At 37.5% G+C, this 27966-nt stretch overlaps 1 protein-coding gene across 1 annotated transcript in view; it reads left to right on the top strand.

The window, feature by feature from the left end:
- The window catches only part of NRPA1 (nuclear RNA polymerase A1), a 74973-nt gene that overhangs the window by 45691 nt on the left and 1316 nt on the right, over positions 1-27966 (top strand). Inside the window, exons 16-20 of the mRNA XM_010253602.3 lie at positions 616-818; positions 4675-4873; positions 4972-5249; positions 10762-10902; positions 24915-25725. Coding sequence (XP_010251904.1) covers positions 616-818; positions 4675-4873; positions 4972-5249; positions 10762-10902; positions 24915-25725 — 1632 coding nt within the window. The remainder of the gene's footprint in view (positions 1-615; positions 819-4674; positions 4874-4971; positions 5250-10761; positions 10903-24914; positions 25726-27966) is intronic.

Here is a 27966-nt window from a genome sequence, read left to right as displayed (position 1 = left end):
GGGAAGGGGGCAGGAAGTTCGTTTAGGGGAAAACAATATAACCGAAGAGAAGTTAGTTGGAGAAAAGGAGATGTCAGAGTAAGATAATTTTGAGTAGTAGGAAGAGGAGGGAGATATGTTGGACAGAGTTAGAATGGTAGAGAAGAAAGTAGAAGTGTCCATGGTAGTTGAAAAAGCAGTTCAAGTAAATAAGGTTTTAGGATTCTGAGTGTTGGAAGGGAAAGAAACCACTAGGAAGCTTTTCAAGAACATGGAGGAAAGGTATCTGTTGATTGAAGATAGATCTGGAGAGGGTTATGGAGGGATATGCTATGGAAAGACCTTATGGGGGCGAGGTCTATTAAAGGATTTGGGGTCCCTTTTGGGTGTAGGATTTTGTTTGATTTTTTTGGTCTATTAAAGGTTTTGGGTATTTTTATTCTTTAATTAAAATCTAGTGCTGAAGGGTTGTCACCTGTTTGTATATCTCTTTTTTTTTTTAAATAAAAGTTTTCTTTTTTATTTATTACCAAAATAAAATAAATTGTTGTGACATTGATTGCCTTCTGAATGTGCCTAATTATTTAGTTTTATGTAGTGATTTAGGTTTCACTAATTTTATTGTGCTTTGAGCAGGTTAATTCTACACAAATATGTTCTTTATTAGGCCAACAAGAGTTGGAAGGCAAACGTGTCCCTCGGATGGTCTCTGGCAAAACCTTACCTTGCTTTCCTCCTTGGGATCCTGCGTCACGGGCTGGAGGCTTTATTAGTGATCGCTTCCTTACAGGTCTTCGTCCTCAAGAATATTATTTTCATTGCATGGCTGGTCGTGAAGGGTAAACCTAAATTTCAGTTCTCACTTTCTTAAATTTCCATTGGATGTTTTATTTTTTTTATACTTTGAATTTATTACATTGAAATTGTATATAAATATTTTTTTTTGATCAATAACTATTAAATTCGTTCAATTTAGATGTAATTGTACAAAATCAAGTCAGTGAGAGACAAATCCTCTAATATCTCCCTTTTGAAATATTTCCACATCCTTCTTTCCTCATCAAGTAGTCAAGCCACTACCAGTTTGGGATCCCCTTCAATAGTTAGCTTTCTAATATTCATGATTCTATCTCTTTGCACCCCTTCCATAACTTCCGCCCTTAGTGCAAGCACTTTACCATCCTCCTCTCTCAGGAGGAGACCAGGTAAGGATAATAGGTTGTTTATTGACATTTGAGTCTGCTGCCTCCTTCCATTTTCTAATAATGTCACCAATGGAGATATGTTAGAAGCTTTATAAAGATTTCAGCCAGTGAACCACTCTAATCATTACTAGTTCAATCAAGGCTTCCTTTGTTCTTCCCTTTTCTCTAAAACTTCTTGCATTTCTTTCTTCCCACACTGCTCAAATTATTATTATTATTTTGAAGATAAAGAAAAATTTATTAAACAAAAGAAGGTACAAGGAAAGGTGATAAGCAATCACCCAAGGGAAATGAAACTCCCAAAGAAAACCCAACTAAAATAAAACAAAATCTGACCATGCCAAGAACCCTAAACAAAAGCGATACAAAACAAACAACTAAACCCCGGTCATTAAAACAAACAAAACAACTCCCTTTCAAACCCCAAGCTCCAACAATCACCACCCAACAAGAGCCCAAATCAAAACCCAAGCCCCTTGGTGGTCTCCAATTCAATCAGTCTTCTTGTTTGATTTTTGAATGCATTTTCTTCTTCTGGTTCAATTTTTGTGTTTCCTTCTTAGTTTTCAAGGCGCCAAGGTGAGGCTAGGTGACAAGGGGACGCCTTGTCACCTAGGTAGGGGTGTCCACGGTTAGGTTAACCAAACCATGGCGCTTTTTTGTAAACCGAACTGGTGGTACCGGTTTTTCCAATTCTCCAAACCGAAACCGAATCGGTACCGCTGGTTTCGGTTTTTGACTGGTTTGGTTTTTTGTATTTATAATATATATTATACAAATATATGTATAATATTATATAATAAATAATTTTATATAATATATTATAAATATTTGAAAAATATATAACATATTTATAAATACATCATAATAAATGTAATATAAGCATATATTTATATATATAATGAATATATTTATATATAATACATAGAAAATATATAAAAAATATATATAAAATTTACTTAAAAATATATATACCGGTTGGTTTGGTTAAACGTCAGTTATTTTGTAGGTTAACCGAAAACCGAACCAGTCCTTCGGTTTTTCAAAAATCCCAAACCGAACCAAACCGATCGGTTTGGTTAATCGCATTTTGTGGTTCGGTTTTCTCGGTTTGGTTCAGTTTTTCGGTTTTTTATGGACACCCCTGCACTTAGGTGGGTGACTAGGCGATGGATGTTTTTAAACCACATATCATAGGGTAGTTCCCTAGGTTCCATAACCATCTTTACTTAATAACTATCCATAATTTTCATAGGAAAATTATAAAACTTCTGTTTAAGTCTAGAAAATCAACATATTTATGAGAAGAAAAAGAAGAAAGAAAAGAAAATTCAAAAAATATAGGGTCTGAACCCCTATTTTTGTTATAGGAAAAGAAGAAAAGAAAAGGTGGAAGAAGAAGATGTGGAAGACGAAATGTGTTGATTAGTCATAATTTTAAATTCTTCCCTTACTTGTTGGTTCAGATTTTGAAGTCCTTGAGGGTTCAATACAGCAGTTTGCAATGTTTGTGTTTATTAACCCTAAAAATAATAAAATAATAAAAATAAATTAGTTTATAAACACAAAAAATGAGTATTTGTGTTTAATAATGTCTATTTTACAATTATGATCTCAAAAAATAACAATATAAAAGTATTTTATAAGACAATATACAAAACGGCTTGGCGAGCCTCCAAGGGCACCTTGTCGCCTAGGCGTCGCCTTGACAACTATGGTTTCCATACTATCTTGTAAGCCCAATGCCAAATGGACCTCCTCTTATCCTTGCCAAAATCTTTGATGCTGTTATCCTTGCTAAGCCCAAAGCCAACAACAAATGGACAGGTAATAAATACAAAAATGTTAGCCTTACAAAGAATACACCAATTAATGGAAAGGCACCACTTTTTCCTCTTCTTTCTAGCCATCAAAAGTATTTATTCTTTCTTGTACAACTTCCCAGCTAAGAGTCCCAACCCTAGGTGGGATGGGATTGCACCACACCTCCTGGCAGGAAAGGATTAGAGGGAACTTGGGGGGGGGGGGGGGGTGGGTTAAAATTTTGAGGAAAGAATTACAGGAGAAAAGACCAGAAGAGGAAGGTGTCCAAATTCTTTCATCAGGTTTAGTAGGATCAATGAAAATTCCTTCAAGGGTCTGAATCAATGTGAGCACACTATCATGTTCTGAATTCCTTACTCCTTTTCTAGGGCCATGGTTCGAGTCAAAAGCATTAAGGATTCATTTGGATCCGGTGTAAACCATTACATTTTGAAATCGTCATAAAAAGTGTAAAGTTTTACATTGATAATCGATGTAAAGCTTTATGCTTGGTGAGGTTTTACATCGATTCACGATGTAAATCTAAACCGGAGTGGAGTTTTACATCGATCTTCATTTACACTCCTTCCAAACACCAACAACACCGAACAAGTGTAAACTTTTACATCGTTCTTGATTTACACCGATTCCAAACACCGCCTAATTGAGTTTGAAGGGACTAAAAAAGTAGAACTAGGCTCATTCTAGAAACACAAGAAAGCAAACAAAGAGGGGAAGAAGTCCTTCAAAGAGGATTTCCCACACCAAATCTGATCCCAAATTTGATCAGATTACCAGAATTTAAATCATGCCTTACAAGAGTCATTATATGTAAATATTGGCATTGCATTTGTTAGTTGTTTTAATTGATTGCAACAGCACTGGATTTAAAAAGTAAAGTTCTTTTGCTAGCTTCATTTATTGCTGCACATATAATGTTTTTTTCCTGTTCTAATTTTTACAGCATAAGTGTCCCAATACCATTTTGCTTCACATATCGTATTCTTTCAGTCAGCTATCTGAGGAAAATTCTTTTGAGAAGAAAAACTATGAACTTTATTCCTTAAAATGGCCATGATTAAAGCTTATGTGTTTCCTTTATGAGATCTATCTATATGATTATACATATGATGCTGTACAGATATTTGTAACTTCCACATTGCTGGGTGTTTGCATGAATTGCTTTTCCTTGTTTCCATGATTTTTAATGCAACTGGCCTAAATTGGTTTTCATTGACCCACTTTTTGTTTTCTTGTTATATAGCATCTGTATAATGAAAAATTCTGAATGGATTATCTAAATTGGTAAATGGTAATGGTGCCTACTTATAATTCCGTAACTAGTTTTCAAGGAAAGGTCACATCTCGTGCCTTTCCATGGGTTGCATGACTCTTATTTGCAGGTTTAATAAAAAAAGTAATGGTGCCCGCATTATACAGTCCAAGTGTGCTTGTCGTCCTTCCAAGTATCACTTTCAACATTTTCAGCTGATGCTGTCATTGGCAATTGGCTTTGCATGTTAGTGCTATGTGTTTTTAGGACATGGTTATACACATTTTTTAGTTGTTTCATGTTCTTCGCAATGCAAACATGTTCTTTGTGTTATACTCTGTTTGTATCTAAACATATGGCTAATTGTTGTTAGCTTGTAAATTGCATCCTAACTGATATATTTATCATCTGTAGGTTGGTTGATACGGCTGTCAAAACATCCCGCAGTGGATACCTGCAGAGATGCCTTGTAAAAAATCTGGAGGGTTTAAAAGTCTGTTATGATTATACTGTTCGTGATGCAGATGGTTCTGTTGTCCAATTCATTTATGGAGAAGATGGTATAGATGTCCATAAGACAAGCTTTCTTGAGGAATTTGAGGCTTTGGCTGCAGTATGAACCTTAACCTCCTTTTTCTAAATCTATATTTCAAAGGGAAATTATTCTCTAGGCTCTCTTATTAGTATGCTTACCTATTTTCTGGCTTTCAGAATCACAGGATTGTTCAAGAAAGATTCAACAATCAACTTGACAGTGAAGTCTTGTTCAAATATGATTATATTAAGAAATTGCCAGTTGCACTTGAAGGTAAAGCAAAAGATTATATAGACACCCTTTCAAAGAAAAAGTTGAAGTCACTTAATTTAAGGAAGCGAAAGGACTTCATGAAGTTAATGAGGAGCAAGTACATTTCCAGTCTTGCTCAGCCTGGAGAACCTGTGGGTGTGGTTGCTGCTCAGTCTGTTGGAGAGCCATCAACCCAGATGACGTGAGTCCCTCTTCCATTCTCTAAAATTCATATTTTCCTTTTTTCCTTATGTGAAAAATCATACATTTGACAGCAGGCATTTTGCTAAGGAATCACACATTACTTGAATTAGAGTTAACAAAGCATTTTTAAGAATGGTGCTGTCATTGGTTTTAAGGTGATAGCTGCTGAATTTTGCTGGTGGACTGGAATAAATTATTTTCTTTTAGTTGTATATGTCAGATACACCTTAGTTTGGTCCTTTGTTCCCCTCTTATGGAATTAAGGATGCTTTGAACAGCACATTCAAAGCAAGATGCATCCTAATCATTCAGCAACCCTTATTCCTTTTCTATCATCTGGGAGCAGCGTTCTCCACATAGATGGTTCACATTCATGGGTACCTTTCCGTTCAATCTAGGGCTTTGTTATAAAAGAAAGTAGTGGCCTTTTGGTTGTTGATTGTTGATTGTGTCAACCCTGAAAACAGATCTCCCATTTACCTCACACTAGTCTCATGGGGACCTTCATCCTTGAAGGATCTCTGTTGTCATCTACCAGTACCTGAACCACCTTGTTGAAGGTAAAATGCATTTAAAGTATTTTATAGAAGGCAGGATTATTAGAAGACCATGGCAATGACAATTTTCTCAATTGGATATACCAACTTGAATAAGAGAGTAGACTTCTGTTCTACTGTAATTCAGAAAAAGAAGAAAACGGCTCCTCTTCGAAGAGAAGAGGAAAGAAGAAGAGAAGAGAGAGAGGAGAAGAAAGGGGTTCGTTTTGTTGATTCTGCCACCCCATAATTTCTATTGTATAGATTAATCTCCTTACAAGAATAGGAGTTACTCTAATCCTATTTAGAATAAAACTCAAACAAAAGCATAAACTAGGATAAACTAGGTTCTAGTGTGTATGGAAGCACACACACTAGAACCTAAGTGTGGGTATGGAACCACACACACTAGAACCTAAGTGTGGGTATGGAACCACACACACTCGAAGCTACTAACTATCTCTACAGCTCTCAATGAGTAGAAATTCCATCCTCTACCACCTTTTCCCTGCCACCACTTCTGCCAAACAAATCATTATTGCAATCATGAAAGAATCTTTCATTGTTGTTGTCAAAGCGCCTGTTAGAGATGTCTGACAGTTGGCAGAATGATGATATCCACAGGGGAAATTCCAGCAGGATTGAGAAGTTCAAGACCTATCAGTGCGGTTGATTAATTTCGGATCTATATTTGTAATCAGACAAAAGTTGATTATGACATGTCCAAAAAAAAAAAACACAACGATTAGAATAATTTGAAGAAACATAGAACACTGAGTTACATAGGTATTTTTGGTTTTGTGATTTGGAGTATAGTAGTTGAAAAGTTACATAGGAAGAGAATTATATGAGAGAAAGAAAAGAAATGGGATGCACTTATATAGATCTGGTAAGTTTGGGAGGCCATCTGATGTGAAATTGTATTTGACTCTTAGCACATGTATATAGATAAATGTTTCCAGCTTGGTACCTGTAAAATCAACCGATGAACAAATAAATGATCGAGTGGCAAATTAGTTCTCGTCCAGGTGTCCATAAACTAATAGACAGCATTAGGACCCTCCAAGCAAGTATTTTAAAGTTTTAAATCTTTAAAAATGTTTTTCTATCAGTGTGTCCATGTGTATCTGGTTCACTTTTTTTTATCTGTAACAGAATCCATTTCATTAAAAAAGAGGAATTTTAGTACAAGAATAAAGGGCAGGAATAAACACTCTTATTCCTCCGTAACAGAAGCATTTCAGCACAGCCCAAAATAAATTATTCCTCCCCACCCTTTGTTTACCAAGTGTATCAGCAAAGGCATTTGCATCTCCCATGACCCAATCACAAGTCGCCTCTACCCCTTGTAACAATCTAACAACATTCCTCTTCTCATTAATGTAGCACCACCATCCATCTTCCTCCCCTTTTTAGCAAGTGTATCAGCAAAGGCATTTGCTTCTCTTCTGACCCGTCGCTTCTACCCTTCGTAACAATTTAACAGTTTTCCTCTTCTCATTAATGTAGCACCAAAATAAATTATTCCCTTTTTGATAAATAAATTAAATAAATTATTCCTTCCCACCCCTTGTTTAGCAAGTTATCAGCAAAGCCATTTGCATCTCTTCTGATCCAATTATAAATCGCCTTTACTCGTAACAATTTACAGGTTTCCTCTTCTCATTAATGACAGTATTCATTCCAATTTTTGTCGGAGGTTAATAACATTGTTTATTTCAATATCATTGAGCCCTCTTCAAAAAACCAGATCCCAATTATACCCACCATTCGGATTAAGTAGAGCCAAAAGGCAATGTATAGGTTCCTCCCTACGGTAGGGTATAAAGAGATGGGCGTTGTATTCTTAGAGATTCGCTGTGCACCCAAACATGCTCCTAGAATTTAACAGGATTTCCAAATCCAGGACTATACCTAATATGTGGTAAGAAGAAAGGTGGGAAATGATGGATGGACTTCCAAGCTGAAAGTCTTGTAGCCCTAGCTGAATTTTCAGAATCCCAACCATCCACTGCAAGACCATGAATGCTAACTATTACCCTTGCCCACAACTTATCTCTATCCATTAACATTCTCCACAACAATTTCCTCAATAGAGCCATGTTCCTTTCTTGAAAGTTCCCTAGCCCAAACCCTCCATATTCCTTATTTCTACAAGCCATTCCCCACTATCCCTGTGATCCTTCTTCTGCTCCCTTGGTTCCTGGAGAAAAAAAAAACCCTCATCAACTTCTCAATGCTTTTAATTAACATGATTCATCCACCTAATGACAAATAATTTCTCTTCCATGAAGCCAATCTCTTCTTGGATTATCCCTTAATGGTAAACCCAAGCAAGTCATAGGCCATTACACCAAAATCCCATCAAGCAACTCTTCTCCAACTCTTTTCTCAAGAGTTTGGCCACCAATCCAAGGTTCCTCACTTGGCCAATTTCACCCTTCTCACAGAAGAAGATGGTATCATCAACAAATTGGAGATGAGTAATCGACACTTGTTCTCTTCCCACTCTCCAACCGTTTAAAAATTTCTTGAACCTACCCTTTCAATGAGTCTCCCAAACAAAAGAATTGTTCAATTGTACACTTTATATCTTAGATTTAGATCATCACCACACATCAGTCCCACCATTTATAGTTTAGATTTACTCATCTACACGTGCTAGTGAAAGTTAATATGAAACCTGTCATTACCTGTCGTTTTATTTGCATTACCCCTTTTACTTTTTTTGGGAGATAGCCTGACACACTAACAGTTTTATTTCTGGTGGGGAAATTCCAACTTAATTAACAAAACAACAAGCATTTTGGAGGTTGGTGCTTTTGCATACAATACGTCCGCTTGGATCGGTTTTATTTCTGGTTACAAAGACACAACCCGAAACCAAACCGAGCCCTCAGGTTTTTAACTTGTTTTTTTAAACCGAAACCAACTGAGTTTCTTTTTGAATCGACCATCTCAGGTTGAGTCGGTCTGGTCTGGTGACTCTGGTATGGTCTGGTCGGTTTTTAATATTTTATGAACAGCCCTACTTTGCTCTTTCCTTCAAATTCTGGCCTGATTCTAAGGGCAAAACTTTCTTTGTAAGTCAGGCCACCCAAACAGGGGAAATGCCTACTTTAATCTGGTGTCCCTGTTGGTTTTCATTCTGAACACCATTTAAAATCAGGTGGGGAAATTCCATTTAAATCTTCAGGTATTAAAGCTTCAATTTTGTGCCAAATGGAGATTTGTGTATATAGACGCGATATCAGCCCTGCGACTTATCATATGTTGAATTGCAAAGTCCTATAACTCCTTCCTAACTTGACAATTCAAGTTAGGATTCAACTAGCCTGTACCCTAAATGTTTTCTTTGAAATTATTCCAAAATTCCTTAAAACTTGTTACTAGTCCATGATGGATCCACTAGTCTATATAATAAAAAGAGGAAAGAGGGGAAATGAGGGGTCCTCTCACCATAGAGCTCACACATACTTCCTTTTCCTCTCCTTTCTCTAATTAAGTCATTCTTAAATCTCCCCTCCCCCCACCTTAATAGTCAATGTTTGAAATATGGCCCCTCCCCATTAAATCACTCTTAATTTCTTTTGGCTCTATTTAACTAAGTAGGGGTATAAATTAGATGGATTGGGGTAGGATAAGGGGCTAGGAATTGCAACAACGCGGGTTCGGGGTGGGGATCATATTCCCTGTCCTCGTCTCCGATCCCTACTGGGATAAAAGTTGTCCTCCATCACCATTCCCCAATGGGGACCCGAATCCCCGAAATGTTTTTAGATAACTATATTTTTTGAAAAATAAATAAAAATTTTAAAATATAAATATTGTTATAATATATATATATATATATATATATATATATATATTGTCATCCCTGCCCCGCCAAAGGAATTCCCATCCTCGTTCCTATCAGGTTTGGGAAGTCGGGCCCCGTTAGGGATGTAGATTGGACTCAAACTAATGTTATAGCTCCTTTCCATGGGTTATCAGGTTTTCTCTTTTTTTTTATTAATTTAGTATAGATTTGTTTCATGGATTGTTTTGGTTCAATAATAAGAAAGCATTTAGCATGAGCCTAAGTTCAATTTTGATTTTTTTTTTTTTTTACTTGGCTTTTGATCTCATGTAAGCACATTTTTGGGCTTTATAGGGCTACACAACAGGGGTAGCCAATCCCCCAAACCTAGAGGCAACAGGATTTGATCTCAGGTCTCCACTCCAACTAGCTAGAGAACCTATTTGGCTAAGTAGTTGATTTTCATGCCAAGCAATTAATTTATGTATTTCTCATAATATATAAGTTATATAAAAAGGAGTAAGTTTGAAGATGAATAACTAAAGGAAAAGAAAATTACTTTTTCTGCTATTTTATATGTAAAGAACTAGAAATATATAAAATCTTTGGTGAATCACTGTTACTTCATGTTTTCCCTTAAAAGTATACTTTTAAACAGCAGCCTGCATCGCCCGAGTCACTGCTAGTATATATTTATCCTAATAGCAAGTCATGTCACATCCAACAATTTCCTTGTATCTTTTTCTATGAGACATTAGGGCTTTAAACAAATAAGATTGATTTTGATATAAGGTGAATCCAAATTTAATTTGCTTATATCAAAACTCAATCGAACCTTACCGGTCGGGTTTATATTGGATTTGAATTGAATTCACAGTGCAATCAAATATTGAATAGTATTAATAAATTAAACTAAAAATGACCAAATTTTTATATTGATATTAATAAAATGACTGAATAATGACCTTGATATTATATATCATGAACAAAATATGTAAAAAACATTTTGACTGTCGAACCATTGATTTGTAAAAGAACGACATTCGTACCCACTTTACTAATAGAGTTTTTTTTTTCATTTTAAACCTCATGAAAACTATGATTGTATCCCACAAATATACTATAAAATCAAATATACTATCTGAATCACTGATGAAATGGTCTTGAATTTTCAGACTCAACACTTTCCATCATGCTGGCCGAGGAGAAATGAATGTCACACTGGGAATCCCACGTTTACAAGAGATTCTAATGAGGGCTTCAGAGAAAATCCAGACTCCAGTTATGACCTGCCCCTTGCGTAAGGGGAAGACAGAGTGAGTGATATTTTAGTCCTTTTGGGTTTCTTTTCTTCCATGGTAAAAGAACTATATGATTTGCTTTTCTTACCGGCATTTTTGTTACCTCCTGACTCTGAATTGTACCATATGCATTGGAAACTATGCGTAACATCTTATAATTTTGCACAAGCAACAAAACAAATGATAAAAGCTGGTCTCTAATGTTTGTTATACAATTCAATTCTTCTATAACCAGCTATATAGAAAATCTTGCATTGATGATAACTAATCAACTTTATTTTGTTCCTTGATGGTAAGACCTAAGTTGTCTTACAAAAGAGTTGGTAGTATCTTACAATTATAAGATATTTTGTGAGAAGAAGAAGAAGAGGAAGAAGAGTTTTGTCGAGAAGATTATGTGTGTTATTGTTCACACCTAGAAGGACTTCATTTAAAGATTATGAATAAAATTACAAAGAAGCCCTTGACTAGATTCCCAAATACAAAAAAAGGACAAAAATGCTTTACACTCTCAACACTCCCCCTCAAGATGAGCGAGGATATTTTTCACGCCTAGCTTGTCCAAATTGTTGTCAATCTTTGATTTGGGAACACCTTTAGTAAAACAATCAGCTAACTGATCTTCGGACCTCACAAAAGGTAATAAAAAAACCTCTTCACTAGAAACTGTCTCTAATGAAGTGACTATCAACCTCTATTGTACGATCATGTTGAATAGGATTGTGGGTTATATTTATGGCAGCTTGGTTGTCGCAATATAACATCATTGGAGTATCAATCTATACTCTCATAGCAATTTAGAAACCCCATGGACCATAGCTTTATACTCTGCCTTTGCACTAGAACGGGCCACAACTGATTGCTTCTCCGAGATACAACATTACCACCCACCAAGATACAATAATCAAAAGTAGAGTGCCTATCATCAATAGAACTTACTTAGTCAGCATCAGAGTAGGCCTTAGCCTTCAAATGCCATGATCAGAATACAACATTCCTTGTCTTGGACACCCCTTCAAATAGGCAAGCATTCCATTCACTACTTGCATATGAGAAGATCTGGGCTTATGCATGTATTGACTGACCACACTCAATCCAACCAACTTATGATTGGGATCAATTGCATTTTCAGCTAGTTTACAATCCAATCTTCCTACTTCCTGAAGCAAATCAAGGGCATGTTTCCTTTGAGAAATATAAATGCCCCTTTTTGACCTTGTGACCTTGATACCTAGGAAGTACCGGAGATTTCCAAGGTCCTTAATTTCAAATTAAGTAGCAAGAAAAGACTTCAGTTCAGATAGTCCCAATAAACATAATACATATACTATCAACATAGTCACCTTTCCATTTACCCTCCCAATAAACAAGGTCTAATCAGCTTGAGATTGAGTGAAGCCAATTTTCAAGATTAATTTAGATCTATCAAACATAGTCCCAATAAACATAGTCACCTTTCATCTTGGCTATCGGAGCAAAAGTGTCCTAGTAATCGATACGATAAGACTGAGTGTACCCTTTTGCTACAAGTCGAGCTTCATACCTTTTAATTAAGCATCAACTTTATGCTTCATTGTGTAAACCACTTACATCTAAGAGGAACTTTACCTTTTGGTAAAGAAACAATTTCCCATGTTTAGTTTTTTTTTTTCAAGGGCCTCCATTTCCTGATTCATAGCATCCTTCTATTAAGCAAATTGCTCTACCTTAGTAACACTGCAAGGGATTAGAACAAAAGAAACGAAAGAGATATAGGCATAATAGGAGGGTGATAAGGTATCATAAGAGACATAATTTGAGATGGGATATTTAGCACATGTCCTTTTTGCCTTATGAACTACAATAGGGAGGTCTAGGAAGTTCAGTAATAGATTCAACACATGCATCAAAAAAAAAAAAGAGGTAGTGGACATTGTAGAGGATAATGCATTCCAAATTACCTAAGTTTGGGAAGTCAGATTGTAGTGGACATTTAATCTCTGGAGTCAACATATTTTTTGTCTCATGAACCACTAGTGCCAAGATCAAGGAACATGAGGTGGCAAAGGAGGAGGCACAGGAAGAGCACTACTACCACCACAAGTAGGAAGAGAGGAGGAAGGATTAATAGTGTTAGTTGTAGCTGATACAAGAATAGGCATGCAAAAAGAAATCTGATCTTCATTGACATTCTCCCCTTAAAGAGAAGGGCAAGTGGAGGAGAAGAAAGGTTTAGACTCAAAAAAGGTGACATCTTTGGATAGATATCTTTTGTTTGCTGGAATATAGTTGCCGAAGGAGAAGAGAAGAAGAAGAAGAAGAGGAAGATTTGAGAATGGCGGCAATGAATCTCTCAGCCGACCTTACTCTATTATAAATAAGTGTATTACATAATGTTACATAAATAGACTAGAATGCCCCTGATTAGTGATGGGACACCTAGACAAATAAAACACTAAATAAGATTAGGCCCAATAACTAAGGCCCAACAACTAATGACTTAAGACCCAACAAGGATAAGCATACATATTAAGACAGCCGAACCAACACTCCCCCTCAAGCTAAGCATGGACATTAATCATGTTTAGCTTGCCAAGTAAGTCCAAGAATTTTATTGAAGCTAGCCCTTTAGTTAAAACATCTGGGATCTGCATTTCGGAGGGAGTATAAGGAATGCAGAGTTCTCCTGAGACTATTCTTTCTCTAACAAAGTGGCGGTCTATCTCAATATGTTTTGTTCTATCATGTTGCATTGGGTTATTTGCAATGTTGATGGCAGCCTTGTTGTCATAGTACAGCCTGAGAGGGTACTCGATCTTTATTCCATGTTCACCAAGAAGGATCTTAAGCCACAGAAGTTCAACAACACTATGAGCCATAGCTTGATATTCAGCCTCTGCACTTGATCTAGCAACCACATTTTGTTTTTTACTCCTCCATGTAACTAGATTTCCTTCAACAAAGGTGCAGTACTCGGAAGTGGACTTCTTGTCCCCAACAGAACCAGCCCAATCTGCATCAGTATATGCTTCAACTTCAATTTTATTGTGTTTTCTGAACAGAATCCCTTTCCCTGAGCAAGTCTTCAAATATCTGAGAATCCTTTCCACAGCTCTCATGTGAGGGATTTTAGGAGAGTGCATGAACTGACGACTGACAACATGTACAACATAAGCAATATCAGGGCGAGTAAGGGACAGATAAATCAACTTCCCCACTAGCTTTTGGTATCTCTCTTTATCAAGGTAGTCCTCTCCTACTGATTCCTGTAGACCATGGTTCTGCTCTATTGTGGAGTATTTGCTGGCCTACACTCCATCATACCTGTCTCTTGAAGAAGATCAAGGACATATTTTCGTTGACATATATAGATGCCCTCTTTTGACCTAGCAACTTCAATCCCAAGGAAGTATCTCAGCTGGCCTAGGTCTTTGATCTCAAATTCAGCAGCCAAGAACTCCTTTAGTCTTTTAATCTCTTCCTGATCATCCCCTGTAATCACCATATCATCCACATAGACAATAAGTGTTGTAATTTTGCCATTTTTCTTCCCTATGAACAAGGTATGATCTGCCCCACTTTGAGTGTAACCCCCTTTCTTCATGGCCCCACAAAGCTTCTCAAACCAAGCTCGAGGAGACTGCTTAAGTCCATATAATGCTTTTCTCAGTCTACACACCTTCCTGCCAAACCCATAACCTGGTGGAGGATCCATGAATACCTCTTCATGTAGGTTGCCATTTAGGAAAGCATTCTTCACATCCAACTGATATAGCTCCCATGAGAAGTTTGTAGCTAATGACAATAGAACGCGGATTGTATTGAGTTTTGCTATTGGAGCAAAGGTTTCTTTGTAGTCAATCCCTTCTTTTTGAGTAAACCCTTTGGTATAAGTCTGGCCTTGTACCTTTCAATGAACCCGTCCTCCCTGTGCTTTACAGTGAACACCCACTTGCATCCAACAGTGCTTTTCCCTTCCGGTAGATCCACTAATTCCCAAGTCCCTGCTTTCATTTCTTCGTCCATAGCCTCTTTCCATCTTGCGTCAGACACTGCCTCTGAATACCTAGTAGGGACATGCACAGAAGGAAGAGCAGACCCTAAAGAACAATAACGAGGAGACAAATGTGAGTAAGACACAAAATCAGCAATGGGGTGTCGGATAGTACAAGAACGGGTAGGCTTACGAAGGGCAATAGGAAGATCCAAGTCAGAGGGATGTGTGATAGGATTACCTAGAGTTGCTGAGACAGGTTGATCCGAGTCCAATTGGTTGTTGTCATGAGTTAGAGGACCCTTTTTTCTTCTATTGTAGGTGATTCTTATATCTTTTTGTTGCATGTTGGAGTCTTGTATAACATTTGCAACATCACGAGTAGTAGCTGGTACAATGGGAGCCTCACTAGATTCACTCGGGATACTACAACTAGGAGGATCAGGAGGAGAAGATGGAAGGTCCGAGGATGAAAGAGGCACAAAGAAGGACGGAACAGAAGAATCCTCTTCCATCCCGCTAGTCTCCCCCTAAAGAGGATTGTGGGAAGAATGAAAATAGGATTGAGACTCAAAAAATGCCACATCCTTTGTGACATATTTTTTCTTGGTGACTGGATCATAACACTTGTAACCCTTTTGTGTAGGAGAGTATCCCAAAAAGGTTCCTTTCGTAGCCCTAGGATCCAGTTTGGTCTTCTTTGGATCCTTTACATGTATAAAACATACACAACCGAAGACTCTCGGTGGAAGAGAAAAGTTTGGATGATGAGGGCAAAGGACACAGAAAGGAGTTTTCATCCCCAATACCTTGGATGGCATTCGATTTATCAGATATGATGCAGTAAGGACTGCTTGAGACCAATAGTGTTTGGGAACCTTGTGCTGAAATAGTAAGGCTTGAGTAGTCTCCAATTGGTGTCTATTCTTGCGCTCAGCAACCCTATTCTGTTGGGGGGTGCTAGCACAAGATGACTGATGGATCATTCCAGCATCTTCCATAAACAGGTTCAAGGATCTTTCAAAATATTCAGTAGCATTATCTGACCTGAATTGTTTATTTTTCTTGCCAAATTGTGTTTCAATCATTTTGTAAAATGCTATGGTTGCCCGTGGCACTTTATCGCGTCCTTTTAACAAGTAGATCCATGTGCATCGAGAGTAGTGATCAATAAAACCGATAAAGTACCGAAAGCCATCAACCAAAATAAGGGGTGAAGGGCCCCAAACATCAGAGTGGACTAAATCAAAAGGAGCTTGAATTTCATTACTAAAAATTGGATAAACAGTTCTACATTGTTTTGATAGCTAACATACTTCACAAACTAAATTTTGACTTGAAACACCTTTGAATAATTCTGGAAACAACACTTCTAATGATGAAAAAGGTAAATGACCTAGCCTAGCATGCCACAGATGTAACCTAGCTATTGACTCCACATTGGACTGACTACTAGTAGCAGATGTTTGTAAGGCCGAGCTGATGTCTGCATCAAGGTAGTAGAGATCTCCACACTCATGACTGCTCCCAATCGTTCTCTTCGTCAATCTGTCCTGAAGGACACAATGAGTAGGAAAAAAGGTTATGCTACAATTCAAATTCTTGGTAAGCTTTGAAACAAATAAGAGATTTGAAGAAAGATTGGGAACATGCAGAACAGATTTGAGTGAGAGGTCCTTGCTTAGGTCAACCACCCATTTCCTAGAGATGGTAGAGAGAGAACCATCAACAACCCTCATCTTATCTTGGCCAGACAATAAATGATAGGAAGAAAATAGAGAAGACATATGTGTCATGTGGTAAGTTGCACCGGAATCAATAATCCAAGAGACAGGATCAATAGAACTAGTTGCACTAAAAGCAGAGACAATACCTGAACTGGCAAGGGAGGTGGAAGTAAGAGAATTGGTCCTTAGATGGGCTAGTGCCCGGCTAAGTACCTCTACCTCATCAGCAGTGAAACCCAAGGACCCGTGTCCGGAGGAATTAGCAATCTGTCCCATGGGAGAAGAAGTAATAATGGATGAGTGTTTTGAGCTATCATCATTGTGACTAACCTCTTCATTCCTCACGAGGTAATAGACATGATGTAAGTCTGGCATTTCATCCCTTCCCAGAATTTGGGACCTTATGCTCTCATATTTTGGATCTAAGCCAGCCAAAAATTTAAATGCTCTGCCCTCTTCAATTTGTTTGTCATGCCTTTCCTTGTCTCTGGCATTCTCCCAATCAAGAATAAGGTGATGATCTAGCTCCATAGTCCTTTTAAGGTAGCAAAATATGTTGCAACAGTCATATCCCCTTGCCTCAAGACAGCAATGTCTTGATTCACTCTATAAATTCTGGCATTATTTTTTCTCTGCCCATAAGTTTTAGACACTCTCTCCCATATCTTGGCAGCAGTGGAGAAATGTTGAACAGTCCTAACTACCCTTGGAGTCATTGAAGCAAGTAGCAAGGACATAACAGTAGCATTCTCCTTACACCAAACTGCATATTCCACACTACCCACTTCAGGTTCCTTCTTCAGCCCATCCAAATAACCAATGAGTTCCCGGGATGTGATGAAGAGCATGGCTGAAACAGACCATTCTCTGAAGTTGTACTCATCCAACAACACATTAGTGATCTGCAGGCTGTGCAGATTTGGATTCTCCAGATTAGGAGACCTCCCACCAGTCCTAACATCTCTAGAAGACACTTCCCCGGATATAGAAGACATCTTCTCCTACTTGCAAAGATCAAAGCTGTAAACACAATATACAGAAAGCTGTTTCAGACTTACAGAGCTGAAACCACGAGCACCACACGGCTGCACTGTGCTCTAATCACTGCTGCCGCAGGCTGTAATCCGTTGTGCTGACTTCTGCTGTGTTCTAATCACTGCTGTTGCAGACTGTAATCTACTGTGCTGACTTCTGCTGTGTTCTAATCACTGCTGTCGCAGGCTGTAATCTCCCCTACAACCAGTTCTAGGACTGCCGCAATCAGTCCTCCCACCTAGATCTGTTCAACACATATCTCTCTTAGCCGAATGGCTACAATCTGCTGTACTGAGTCTACTAGGGCATCAACTTCTGGGACTAACTCCCCTTGGGCCCTACAACCAAGGGAAACCCTAGATGTAGGTCCTGTTGTGTTCTACGACCAACCCTAGGGTTTCTTTGCAGCAACCAAGATAGAAAAGAAAAAGACATAGAGTTAGAAGAGGAGGCAGTGGTTGTAACCAAGTGAAAGATTAGAGCTTTGATACCATGTTTGCTGGAATACAGTTGCCGAAGGAGAAGAGAAGAAGAAGAAGAAGAAGAAGAAGAAGAGGAGGATTTGAGAATGGCGGCAATGAATCTCTCAGTCGGCCCTAGGCTATTATAAATAAGTGTATTACATAATGTTACATAAATAGACTAGAATGCCCCTGATTAGTGATGGGACACCTAGACAAATAAAACACTAAATAAGATTAGGCCCAATAACTAAGGCCCAACAACTAATGACTTAAGACCCAACAAAGATAAGCATACATTTTAAGACAGCCGAACCCACATCTTTTACCGGAACAGGGGTCAAAGTAGACACACCCAATGACCTTGAGAGGGAGGTGGAAGGCATCCTCATCAGGAAAAAGAAGCTGATGAGGGGACTAGAGATGAAGGGTTGGCAAGAAAAGTCTATTAATAAGATATACAATTGTTTGGGCAGCATCCCTCGAAAACCGAGTTGGAACATGCATCTGGAATATCAATCCTCTTGCAACTTCAACCACATGTCTGTTTTTTCCTTTTTGATACCCTATTTTGTTGGGGAATGTGAGGACAAGAACTCTAGTTAATTACTCCTTTGTCTTCAAGGAAAGCTTCAAGTGCTTCTCGAAGTATTCCTTGGCATTGTTAGATCTAATAATCTTAATCTTTTTCTCAAACTCTGTCTCCACCATACTAAAGGAGATTTTTACAATTGAAGGTACTTCATCCCATCTCTTCATCAAATACAACCAAGTGTAGTGCGAGTAGTCATCAATAAAAAGATTATGGTTCTACATTGCCTTGATAGTTGACAAACTTCACACTGTAGAACAGAACTAGACAAAGACTCAAATAGGCTAGGAAACAAAAACTTTAATGAACCAAAAGACACATGCCCAAGATGGTGATGCCACAATTTTAATTGATTTAGTTTCTCATCATGATGGGACTCAAATTAACACATTAACCCTAACTTTGGAGATTGATTAAGAAGATAAACTCCATCGGCTTCATCTCCACTACCAATTGTCTTCCCCGTACTCAAATCCTGAAAGACACAATGAGATGGAAAGAAGGTTATAGAAGAATGAGATTGGTAAGGGAACTAATAGAAAGAAGATTTCTATGCAATTGTTGAACATGGAGTTCAAAGTTTAGAGAGAGGTGTTTGGTAAGTTTAACTTCACCCAAACCTGAGATTGGGACCTTAGATCTATCAACAATGGTAACCTTACCTTTCTTTGAAAATAATTTATAAGTGGTATAGTAGGAAGGCATACCAGTCATATCACCGGCTCCTATGTCAATTATCCAAAAGGTAGGGGATAGGCATGGCACACAAGTGCAACCTGATTTTGCAAAGGCACTAGAAGGTGTATGTGAATCAGCAGATGTAGGCAACCTACTCTTTTCAAATTGGAGTAAGATGCCTCTCAATTTTCCATCACATTAGAGGTGTCATGAGTAGGTGCCTGAGTAGGAGGATTTACCTCAAGCATGTGAGTCTCAGAATCATGACTGCCTGTAGCAATGTGAACATTTCCCTTCTTTCCACTTTTACACTTCTCCGGCTTCTGATGGGGATTCTATTTCCAGCATCTATCCTTGGTATGTTTCATCTTCTTGCAATATTCACAAAATGCTTCTTCAGGTTTACCAGAAGTTTGTTAGGGCTTCGTGGACACAGGGGTAGTGTGCTCACTTAAAGGTACTTGCTTCATAGCATTTCTCCTACTCTCTTCATTCTGCACAAGAGAATATGTTGTTGAGAGTGACAAGATATCAGCACTAAGGATGTGTTGCCTGGTGACACATTACATTCTTCTCTTCGCAACTTATAGATTCTAACAGTGCTTTTAGCTTGAGAATAAGTGGTAGTTAACCTGTCCCAAATATCCCTGGCTGTTGAAAGGAATATATATTTGTGGGTGATGCGTGGCTGCATAGAGTATACAAGCCATGACATAGAAAGCAGATTATCTTGCTCCCATTTGGAATACTTTGGACCTTCAGGCATTATCTTGCTCCCATAGAGCATATTATTTGCAATAATATGTGGCTGCATACAGCAGATTATCTTCCACCAATTGTAAGCTTATCTCTGGCATTATCATTACCTCCTGGGTGGACATGGGTAGGCACGCGTACTTCTTTGTGTGAGTCCATCAATCACAACCCCTTCCAAAACAAAATTTCTCACCAACACCACAATATCCCAACACCACAAGGTTGAATTGGGTTACAACAATAAAACAAGGGAAAAATAGATGTTGGTAGCAAAAAATCGAGGACCACTTCCTACAGTGTCAGAAATTTCCCATGACTCAAAAACAACAGGTTCTAATGGAAGCCAACCCACCGTATGAGCATGCAAGCTCTAAACTCCAGATCTGGGTTTTTTGCCAATTTCTATCCAGAAATTCCCAAAAATCTCAAATAGCTTCAACCTATATCAAAATTCCTCTAAAAAAATCAAGGCACATCAATGTGCATTAAGAACACATAAGGATGCCACCAACTGTACTGACTGCTGACATTAGCGGGTCTGTTTGTGAGTCACAACCAGCAGTAGATGATTTCCTTGATCTTACATTGCTTTTATACCAAGTTAGAAGATATTTTATGAAGAAGAAGAAGTTATGTCGAGAAGATTAGGTGTGTTACTGTTCACACATAGGAAGACTTCATTTAAACATTATGAATAAACTTACAAAGAAGCCCATGACTAGGCGCCCAAATACATTTACAGAGTACTACTTTTCTTATATTTCTGGGAAGTTAAATGTATGTATTTGCACTTTTCCCCAACTTAGCCAATGTATAAAAAAAGAAAAATAAACATTTCATTATGCGTCATTTCAACGCACCTAACATTTGGGATATGCTGCACAAAGTCTCTTCTCTTGGAGTTGAGCCCGTGCTCCCCATGCTTGTCAGCTTGAGAGTTTATGTTATTCCAAATAATGGCCCCTGAAAATTCTTACCAAGGTATAAAGTAGAGGGTAAAAATGAAAAAAAAAAATTGTTGGCAGCAAAGACTTTCTGATGCACACTTTATTTGAGAAGGTAAATGTATGAAATTTTTTTGGGAAACGGAAAAGTGTTATGTTATTGGCCCTAATCATGCAGGCATATACAGGTATAAACTCATTCTCATTTACAAGTCACTGAGCAGTAACAAAACTGGCAATAAAAAAAAAAAAAAGAAAACAACAGTAGAAACTCAGTTGTGGATGCCTCATCAATATCTGTGCCAAAAATTCACATTTTTATCATAGAAAGCCTGGTGGGGGTGCTGTCCTAATTACCATCTCTTCTATAGAACATTTCATTCAAAAATTGTTTAAACCTCTCACCTTTCCGTCTTTGCAATAGTTCCACCAATGTTCCTGGGCACTTTCAATTAAAATTTATCAAGGTACAGAAGCATACAAAAAGTTTGGAACTGAGTTTTGGCAATGTAGGAATGTGATCTGTTGCTTCAATTTCCTATGAACAGAAGACACAGCCTGGTACTGAGATCATTATCTTCTAATTTTGTCTTGTCTCTCATTAGACACTTGCCCATTTTGGCTGACTAGACCAAAAGATCTCTGTGATGGAAGATGCCCAACATTTTGTCGAGGTGGTTGAAGAGGGATGAATGATAATTCTTCTGATCTGTTGGTGCAGATAAATAAGGGAAAAATCAATGAAGATGGATTCTTCATAGATTATTTATTGTTATTTTAAAATTACTATTTATGGTTTATCTTTTGGATGGATTACTTATAGCTTTTTACATCATTACTATTTATAGTAAAATTGCGATTTTCTAATTTTAGTGATTTTGGCATCTTCATTAAATTGGTTTTTGTAGTTTTAGTAAAATGTTATTAGAGTTGTTTTAGGAGTTAGAATTAGGGATGGATCACTTTCACCTTGGCCCACAATATATTATTTATATAACAATTATATACTTATATATGTTTTATATTATTTTCTGTTTTATTTATGTATAAAAATATTATAAAATAATACTTATAATATATAGCTAGAGAATGACCCCATACTAAGTACGGGGCTAGCATTTTTTGATAATTTTCGTTTTGTTTAAACCAAAAATGTCTAACTTTTTATTATTATTTCTATATTTTTTAAAGATTATTTGTATTGTAATATTTAGTTAATTAATTATTATCGGTATTATAATTAAAATGTTTACTATAAAAATTTAAAGATTAATCAAAATGTAATGTTTACTTAATTGTTTAATTAACGATTAATATTATTTTTAATTAGTAATGGTGATGATGATTTTCTTATATTTTTATTATTTTTCAGCATTTATTTACTGAGTATTGTTGTGATAATAGATTTTCGAATTACAATAAATTCTGGTAATTTACTTAACTTTAATGCACAATTAGTTTTTGAAGTTTGCTATTCAGTTATCAAAAATTTAATTTAGAAAACCTAATACGGGTTTTACATCTTTGTAATTGACAATCTATTATGACCTATTTTATTTGAAACCCACTATTAATTTATGTTTTTTTTAATTTTATTTAAGATATTAAATGAGATCTTATTGGTAAGCAATAACCCACTTTATTTGATATTTACTATTTATCTAATAAACCTATTTTGAGTTATTTATTTTAAAAGTTAAATTAGGTTGCTTCCTAAAAGTTAAATCAAGTTTGTAATTAATAAAGTATTTTCTTTTTAAAAAAAAAATCATTTAGAAAGAAACGTGTGTTTATGGTAATCTTTTAATGTGTCCCACCATTTGTATTTGATAGACTCTGGATAAACATGTTTTAAGCTAATAAATAATTGTCTATTGAGAGTTATTAGGAGTGAAACTATCCACTTTTTGAATCCTATTTCTTGAATTAATAGGATGGCACGTGTCTGAATGGTGGTAGTGGGTTGTGAGAGCAGCAACTTCTCAGAAAATGCCACATGTCTAGCTTTCCAGAAAAATGTGAAGGTCACATGTCTAAATGGTCGGGGGCTGTAGCTTGGTAGTGGGTTGTGGGCTTTGGCAGGAATTTCTCAGAAATTCCACGTTGTCTAGCTTTCCAAAAAATGAAAAGGCCACTTTTCTAAATGCCACGTGTCTAGATTTTCAGAAAAATGAAAAGGCCACATGTCTAAATGGTGGGGGGCTGTAGCCTGAAGACCTTCCTTTAATATATATATATATATATATATATATTAGATATACAATCTTTCATACTATATAAATTGTAACATATATTTTATACGTATATTATATGTCATAGGTATCTCCTCTCGACCAATTTTCCAACCCCTCACTAGATTCTAAGCATCAGCCCTAGTGATCAATCTCCCTAGGACAGGAATGACTTGGAAAGTGAACAGGAATGGGAAAGGGGGTCCCCTTACCTAATTCCCCTAATAACTTGGAAATGATCAGCCACAATTCCATTAACCAAAATTGAGTAATGGCATGTCCTAATACATCCTAAGATCCACTTTCACCATCTTTCACTAAACCCAAAATTTTTCATTACTTTCACCAAGAAACCCTAATCAACAAAATCATAAGCCTTTTCTAAGTCCAATTTACAAATCAGCTCCTTCCTTCCTGATCCCTTTATCTCTTCAATACATTCATTGGCAATCAAAATCTGATCAATAATTTGTCTATCCTTGACGAAGCCCCCTTGATCTGATGATACCAATGAAAGTACAACAGTCCTAATTTTCTGAGAGGGCACCTTAGCAATGATTTTGTACAAACTATTGGTCTAACTAATTGGAGTGTAATTCTTTGGGTGCACGGAATCTGTTTTTTTTTTTTTTGGGGGGGGGGGGGGGGATTAAAGCAATAAATATGGAATTGAGCCCCGAATTGATTAAACCTCTCCCAAAAAATTCATTAAAGACTTTCTGTAAATCATTTTTTAATACTTCCTAGCAATCTTGGTAGAAAGCCGTCATAAAACCATCCATACCAGGGGCTTTAGATCTATCCATAGAAAAAACAGCCTCTTTAATCTCCTCAATCTCAAAATTCCTTTCCAACCTTGCCTTAGGATTTTTTGTTAGCTTAGGCCAATCCAAGCCATCAATCCACATTCTTCTATCCATGGGTTTCCTAAATACTTGACTTAAAAATGATCCACAAAGGCTTGGGCAATCTCATTATGAGTAGACAAAGTGATATCTCCTACCACCAACTTGGGGACAATTTTTCCTCCTCCCATTGGACAAAGTATGGAAAAAGTTGGTATTTCTATCTCCCTCCTTAAGCCAGTTATTCTTGATCTCTGTCTCCAACTTATCTCTTATTTCAATAAAATATCTTCCAGCTGTTTCCTTAGAGACCACCTTTCACCTTTATCCCTTTCATTGTTTCATTTCCTTTATCTTTTCTGCTGTAAAAGGAAGGGTAAGTTACTTGTACCTCCCCTGTGGCTTCTGTCAAAATACTAAGACCTCCCCTGGGTTTACCTATTTACTCAACCCTAGGGATGTCAGTTGATTGGGTTTAATGGCAAATCCACATTGACACAACTCTTTTGGGTTAGGGTCAGGTCAACCATAATGAGGTTGAGGTGAATCCCTACCAAAACCAATCAATTGACATTGCAGCATTGAAACATTTTTAGAGATAGCCTTGGTTGAGTATAGATGCACTGTATGTGGGCCAGGTTGGTTGGGTTCTGTATTCCATCTTTTTTTACTCAGGTCAGTTTAGGGTTGAAACCACTTTCGCTTTGGGTGCACTATATGAAGACTGCAATTTTTTTATATATTTATTTGTTACACAAAAGGTTCTCATATATTTATTGGTGCAGGGATGATGCTAAGCGCCTAGCTGCAAAATTACAGAAGGTCACTGTAGCAGATGTGATTGAGAGCATGGAGGTTGGTGTAGTGCCATTCTCTGTTAAGAAACACCAAGTTTCCACTGTTTATAAGCTAAAGCTAAAGCTCTATCCACCTGAACTATATCCTCCATATTCGGGTATAACTTTAAAAGACTGTCAAGCAACCTTGAAATTTGTTTTTGTTGGGGAAATGGAAGATGCAATACAAAGTCATCTACTTATGCTGTCGAAAATCAGAGGCATAACGAATGTGGTGCACAGCACACAGTCAAATTCTGGAGATGGGGCAGATGAAGATGGTCCTACCAGCAAATCTCAAGCAGCTGAAGAAAATGATGATGCTGGTGATGATGATGATTACGAAGCACCTGATGATCTAGGTGCAGATGCACAGAAAAGAAAAAGGCAAGCTACAGATGAGATGGATTATGAGGATGATATGGAAAATGAAATAGTTAACACTGAAAATGGGCGTAGTGATATAGAAGCCTCAGCTGGATTTGAAAGCGAAATTGATCAAGCTGAGGTTGAAGCCGGGAATATTATGGATGGTGAAATTCAGGTATTTGATGCTGAGGATGAGGCTTCTCAGACCCCATCACAACATGGGACTGTCTCCAAATCAAAATCAAGCGGCGGAAAAGATGAAGCAGATGCTAGAGGAATGACAAGGCGAACGAAAAAGGACAGTGACAGAGCATTCTTCATGGTGGCTGAAGGACTGGATTTTGAAGTGCATTTTAGATTTACCAACGAACCCCATATTTTACTGGCTCAGGTAAATTTCAATATATCATTTAACTCACAGATATGTATGTACCATAATACCCAGAAAGGTAGATAAGGTTGGCATTTCATGTTTGAAACTTCAGTTTTTAGTATAAATTTCCTATGAGACAATTTTTCTAGCTGTGTTTTGTCATATCTCAGTAACATAGGTAATACATGGATTTTGTTGGAGTAAGCTTTTTACTAGTATTGTTAGACCTGAACCAGACAGTTGAAATGGTGACCCAGATGGCATGTGCAGTTTCCGTTTTGGACATTATAGATGGGCTGAATTGATAAACTATCAATTGAACCTGTATACCTTGACATGAACAACTTTCTGGTTTAATTTCTGTTCAGTTTTAACAGCATTTCCATTCAGATGAAAAATATGTCATATGTTATGCATTTTGTTTCTTGCAATTTGAAGTCTAAATATGGACTTCTTTTAAAATGGAAAGCATTGCCCCTGTTGCCTAGATTTTTTTTTTTTTTTTGAAACAGGCAAGGTATTGAATTGTGTTAATGTAAAAGTATCAGCCAATGTACAATGAGAGCCTGTACAGTGGGAATATACAAAAGTGTCAACAAAAGAAAGGTCCAGCTTGCAAAAAAGAGTAAAGCTGGACACCCCTGAATGCCCTTTGTACACTTAACCAAGAACACAAAAAACCTATAACCTTGTTTCTTACTGAAGCTACATCAGACAAAGTGTTGTCAAAGGTTTGGCTCTTCCTTTCCTTCCAGAGGGCCCAAAGGATGGCAGATGGGAAGATCCTCCAAAGCAGTTTGCCCCTAGTGGCCAGGCCCTTGAGAGACCATCGTTGCAAGAGCTGAAGAGCTGATTTAGGAAGGCAAGATTGGGCTCCAAAGCAGGAAAAATCCTAAACCCACAGCTGGGAAGAGAAGCTGCAATGGAGGAAAAGGTGGTTGGAGGATTCAGGAACTTCATTGCCAAGGGGGCATAGGATGTTCGATAGTAGCATCCCCCTTCTGAACAGCAGCCAGTCAATGCTAAGACATTGACCCAAAACTGTAGTCCTAATCAGAAAAGAAACCTTGGAAGGGGGGCATAGGATGTTCGATAGTAGCATCCCCCTTCTGAACAGCAGCCAGTCAATGCTAAGACATTGACCCAAAACTGTAGTCCTAATCAGAAAAGAAACCTTGGAAGGGGAATGAGAATCCCAGATCAAGACCCAAGGGAAGTCAATACCCTCACACGGTAGCAAGTTAATGTAGAAAGACTGAGAGGAGAACTTTCCTGAGGAGCGCCAACACCATATTCTTTCATCTTCGGTCTGTTTAGGCTGGATGCTTTCAAATTTGGCTGTGTCAACTCCAAGACCAGAAAGGAAACCATGTTGCCTAGATTTAGCTGCAATTGGCTTTCAAATTTCATGATGATAAGTTGCGCACATACTTCATAAGTTATAATTTTTTTCTTTCTTGTCTGGCAAACTAAATGTAGATACCCTGTTGCCTGTTTTCTTTATTCCATTTCAATGCCATAGGATACAATTTTAGTTTCTTTACCATTGGCGTGGGCATTATTACTCAAGTGGAATATTTGTTTCATTTCTGGTGGTTTTTACACAACATCCAGATGTTTTGTTGTGTAGAGGGCATTTCTAAGCTGCATGGGGCATAAATTTGTAGCCTGCTAGCTGCTACTACCACTAATAGTGCTAGTGGCCTGCTAGTCACTTTTGGGTCATTTAGGGGACTTCACTGGATAACCTAGGAATCTTCCATGTGGATAGTTCCAGCCATGAAGCGCTTGCCACATATCAATTGCAAGTCCTTATTTTTGGGGCAAGTTTTTCAGTAAAAAGAAATCATTACTTTGAGTGGCTAGTATTTGTTGGGGAAACAGCAAGACTGGAGGATTGAACACCTGGCCATTCTAAGGGCTTATCTGCACAATGAGCAGCTTAGTTCTGATGTATCATGCACCCATATTTCAGAAATAGAATAGGTCGTGTGGGGAAGTTTCCCTTGATTATGATGGCGGTGGTGGTGGAAGTGGCATTTGCTGAGCTTCGTTAGATGACCCAAGAACCTTCTAATAAATTGGGATCCCAAAATAACTCCTCATGTTCCTTTTTCAATTTGGTATTTTTGTAGCAAGACTGAGCTCGTAAAACCTAGTCATGTTTTCAAAATGTCCTTCCATTGGCAAGTATATATTGACAAATTAAAACTTTTAGGTTTGATGGACCAATGGTTTAAAATGGGTCAATCCATAAGG

This window comes from Nelumbo nucifera, chromosome 7, assembly GCF_055504915.1.
Source record: "Nelumbo nucifera cultivar China Antique chromosome 7, China Antique-T2T, whole genome shotgun sequence".
Taxonomy (NCBI): domain Eukaryota; kingdom Viridiplantae; phylum Streptophyta; class Magnoliopsida; order Proteales; family Nelumbonaceae; genus Nelumbo; species Nelumbo nucifera.
This window is presented reverse-complemented; position numbering and strand designations above follow the sequence as displayed.